The sequence below is a fragment of the Saprolegnia diclina genome (genome assembly GCF_000281045.1).
Source record: "Saprolegnia diclina VS20 unplaced genomic scaffold supercont1.174, whole genome shotgun sequence".
NCBI lineage: Eukaryota > Oomycota > Saprolegniomycetes > Saprolegniales > Saprolegniaceae > Saprolegnia > Saprolegnia diclina.
The window spans coordinates 46,860-49,327 of NW_008246241.1; the positions used below are offsets into that span (position 1 = coordinate 46,860).

General features: G+C 57.1%; 1 protein-coding gene across 1 annotated transcript; it reads left to right on the top strand.

Annotated features, from left to right (window-relative positions):
• Window positions 1–31: 31 nt before the first annotated feature.
• On the top strand, window positions 32–1,716 carry SDRG_16989 (hypothetical protein). Its single transcript, XM_008623222.1, has one exon. It carries the CDS (start codon window positions 44–46, stop codon window positions 1,637–1,639), a length of 1,596 nt encoding a protein of 531 aa, XP_008621444.1. The 5' UTR covers window positions 32–43; the 3' UTR covers window positions 1,640–1,716.
• Window positions 1,717–2,468: the final 752 nt, after the last annotated feature.

Below are 2,468 nucleotides of genomic sequence, written 5' to 3' on the forward strand. Positions count from 1 at the left end.
ATGCATAAAACCGTAACTTCGAAGTTCGATTGCTCAGACTGCCATGGCCGCAGACCTGTCGCCGGACCTCGTCCAGCTCATCGTGATGTACATGGCCGACGAGGCCGACGTTGCATCATTGCTCTTGGTGCTGCCGCCTGCGCTGCTCTCGGCGCCGCTTGCTGCGCTTCGCACCCTCTTCCGCGCGCTCTTTGATGGCGAGTTGGTTGGCGCGACGCGCCACCGGTCGATGCATTTGTCGCTCTGGCCGCCCCTCGTCCTTCCCTATCCGCCTGCCATCAACAAACCGATCTTGATTGACGCTCTCCAAGCGGCCAGCAGCTTGTATGCGTCGCTGACCACTCGCAGCAGCAGCCGCGTGCGCTGGGACCTACCTCCGCACCTCACGATCGAGCTGCCGTGTCGCCTGGCCCAAGCACGACATGTCTTTTCGCGCATTGCGCTCTGGGACACCCGCCTCTCGCTTCTGAGCATCCAAATTTCGGCTCTTCGAGGCGACTGGGCGCGCTCGGACGTGGAGAAATTAGCACTCGTGCTGCCGACGCTTCCCCGCTTGCGCTCGCTGCACCTTTGCTGCGCAGGCCACAACTACACATTCGAGATTGGTTTTGTCCTGAAAGCGCTCTTTACGTCGCGCAGCCTTACACAGCTGTCGCTCACGACAAATGTGTGGAGCGAGGATATCGGATGCGTCTTTGCCAAGTGGCTGACCCATGTCCCCGTTTCGAGTCTCAAGTTGCGCGGCCCTTTTCCAATGAAAAGCCAAGTGCATGCTGTGGTACACGCGATTCGAGCATGTCGCACGCTGCAGTCACTGGCGCTCGAGGACGCCGCGCTGGCTCGGGCATTTGTGGCCGCCCCGCTCCCCGCGCACCTCTGTGAGCTTGACCTTCGCATCGATCGGCCGACGACAGTCGACGAGACAACCCGTGCCGCAGCGTACCATCCCCATCTAGAGGCACTTCGAGTCCGTCTCAGCCGCGCGAGCCTGCCCCCAGACAATTTACCACTGGTGCTGAGTCTGCCAACGCTGCGACGGCTACGCCGACTGGATCTTATCCACTTGGAGCTAGTCACGATGACGCGAGATGCACTGTGGACAGTACTGCCGCGCTTAACCGAGCTGCGGCTCGAGAAGAGTCACCTTGGTGACAGTGGTGTCGCTGAAATCACTGCCGTGCTTCCTACGTGCTATCGCTTGCATCGGCTTGCACTTGTCGACCAAGGCATCTCGGACACTGGGGCTCTTGCCATTGCCCGCAGCCTGGTGCTGTGCCCGTCGCTCACCGACGTGGACTTGACGGACAATGCGATTGCGAGTGACGGCGCGATAGCGTTTTGGCCGCTCTTGCCAAACCTGATTGTGCTCCGTCTACGCCGCAACCGCATCGGCGAAGACGCAGCGATGGCGCTGAGCGACGTGTTGCGCCTCACAGCACACATGCGGTGCTTGGACATGAGCGACAACAACATCGGACTGCCGGCGGTGCGTGCGATGATTACAGCGCTACACGACGGCTCGTATCGCGCTGGTGTTGTCAACGTGTCTGTGACGCCGAGCGACTATGAAGCTTTATGCAGCTTCGCCTTGGGCTGCTTGCGAGACCCGCATAGGGTCGATATCACCCGTCTGTACTAATCTACTGCCATTGGATGACCATTCGATCGATCGTCTGTCTTTTGCTGCTAGCCGTCGCTGATCGTTGATAGTCCACAACGAAATCTGACGTTACTACGGGCGACATGGCCTATTCCTCTTTCTCGGGTCGAGAAAAGGGATTCAGATGACGAATCATCTGTCCCTGAAGGCTTTCTGTTGCTAGGCCAAGCGACTACAACGACGCTACTCGAAGCGCTGTTACTGCAAGCAGCCATTGCAAACATGCATTTCCTATTAACACGACGATATGCTCTGCGTATCTTTTGCGTATAGTTTCAAGTCTCGTCAATCAACTCATGTTTCCCTATTCCTCATCTCGACCACCTCGCTTATGCTTGCCCTGTGCGCACAGCATAGCAAGCATCAACAAGTGTGCCTTTGCCTCCTCTTGCACGCAATCGTCAGCTTATGGCGTCGGATTGCACTGCCGATAGTGAAGAGTGCATGCTTCTCTACCTTGTTGATATACCTCGTTGACTTGTTGCTGGTGACTTGCCCTAGTCGAGCTCGTCCCGGTGAGCATTTTCAACGATGGGCGCCTCTTGCTCAATGATCCTCTCACTCGTCCGCTCATCGACAATTCCTTTTTCACTATGGCGCTTGGTCAACAGCTTCGCGATACTCGTATCATACATGCATCATAAGCGACAAACAAGAGAATGCTAGAATCGCCTTGGCACTGGTCTCTCACGACGTGCCACGTCATATGTCCGAATGTTGATCTCGCATCGACTGTCATTCCGCAATCTGCCGTGCGCTGATTGGCTACATCCACCCGACACTGCCATTCCGCAACCAGCGCCATGCT

What these genes read in the sequence shown, in the direction of transcription:
- SDRG_16989 (XM_008623222.1), top strand. Translation starts at nt 44, where the DNA reads ATGGCCGCAGACCTGTCGCCGGACCTCGTCCAGCTCATCGTGATGTAC.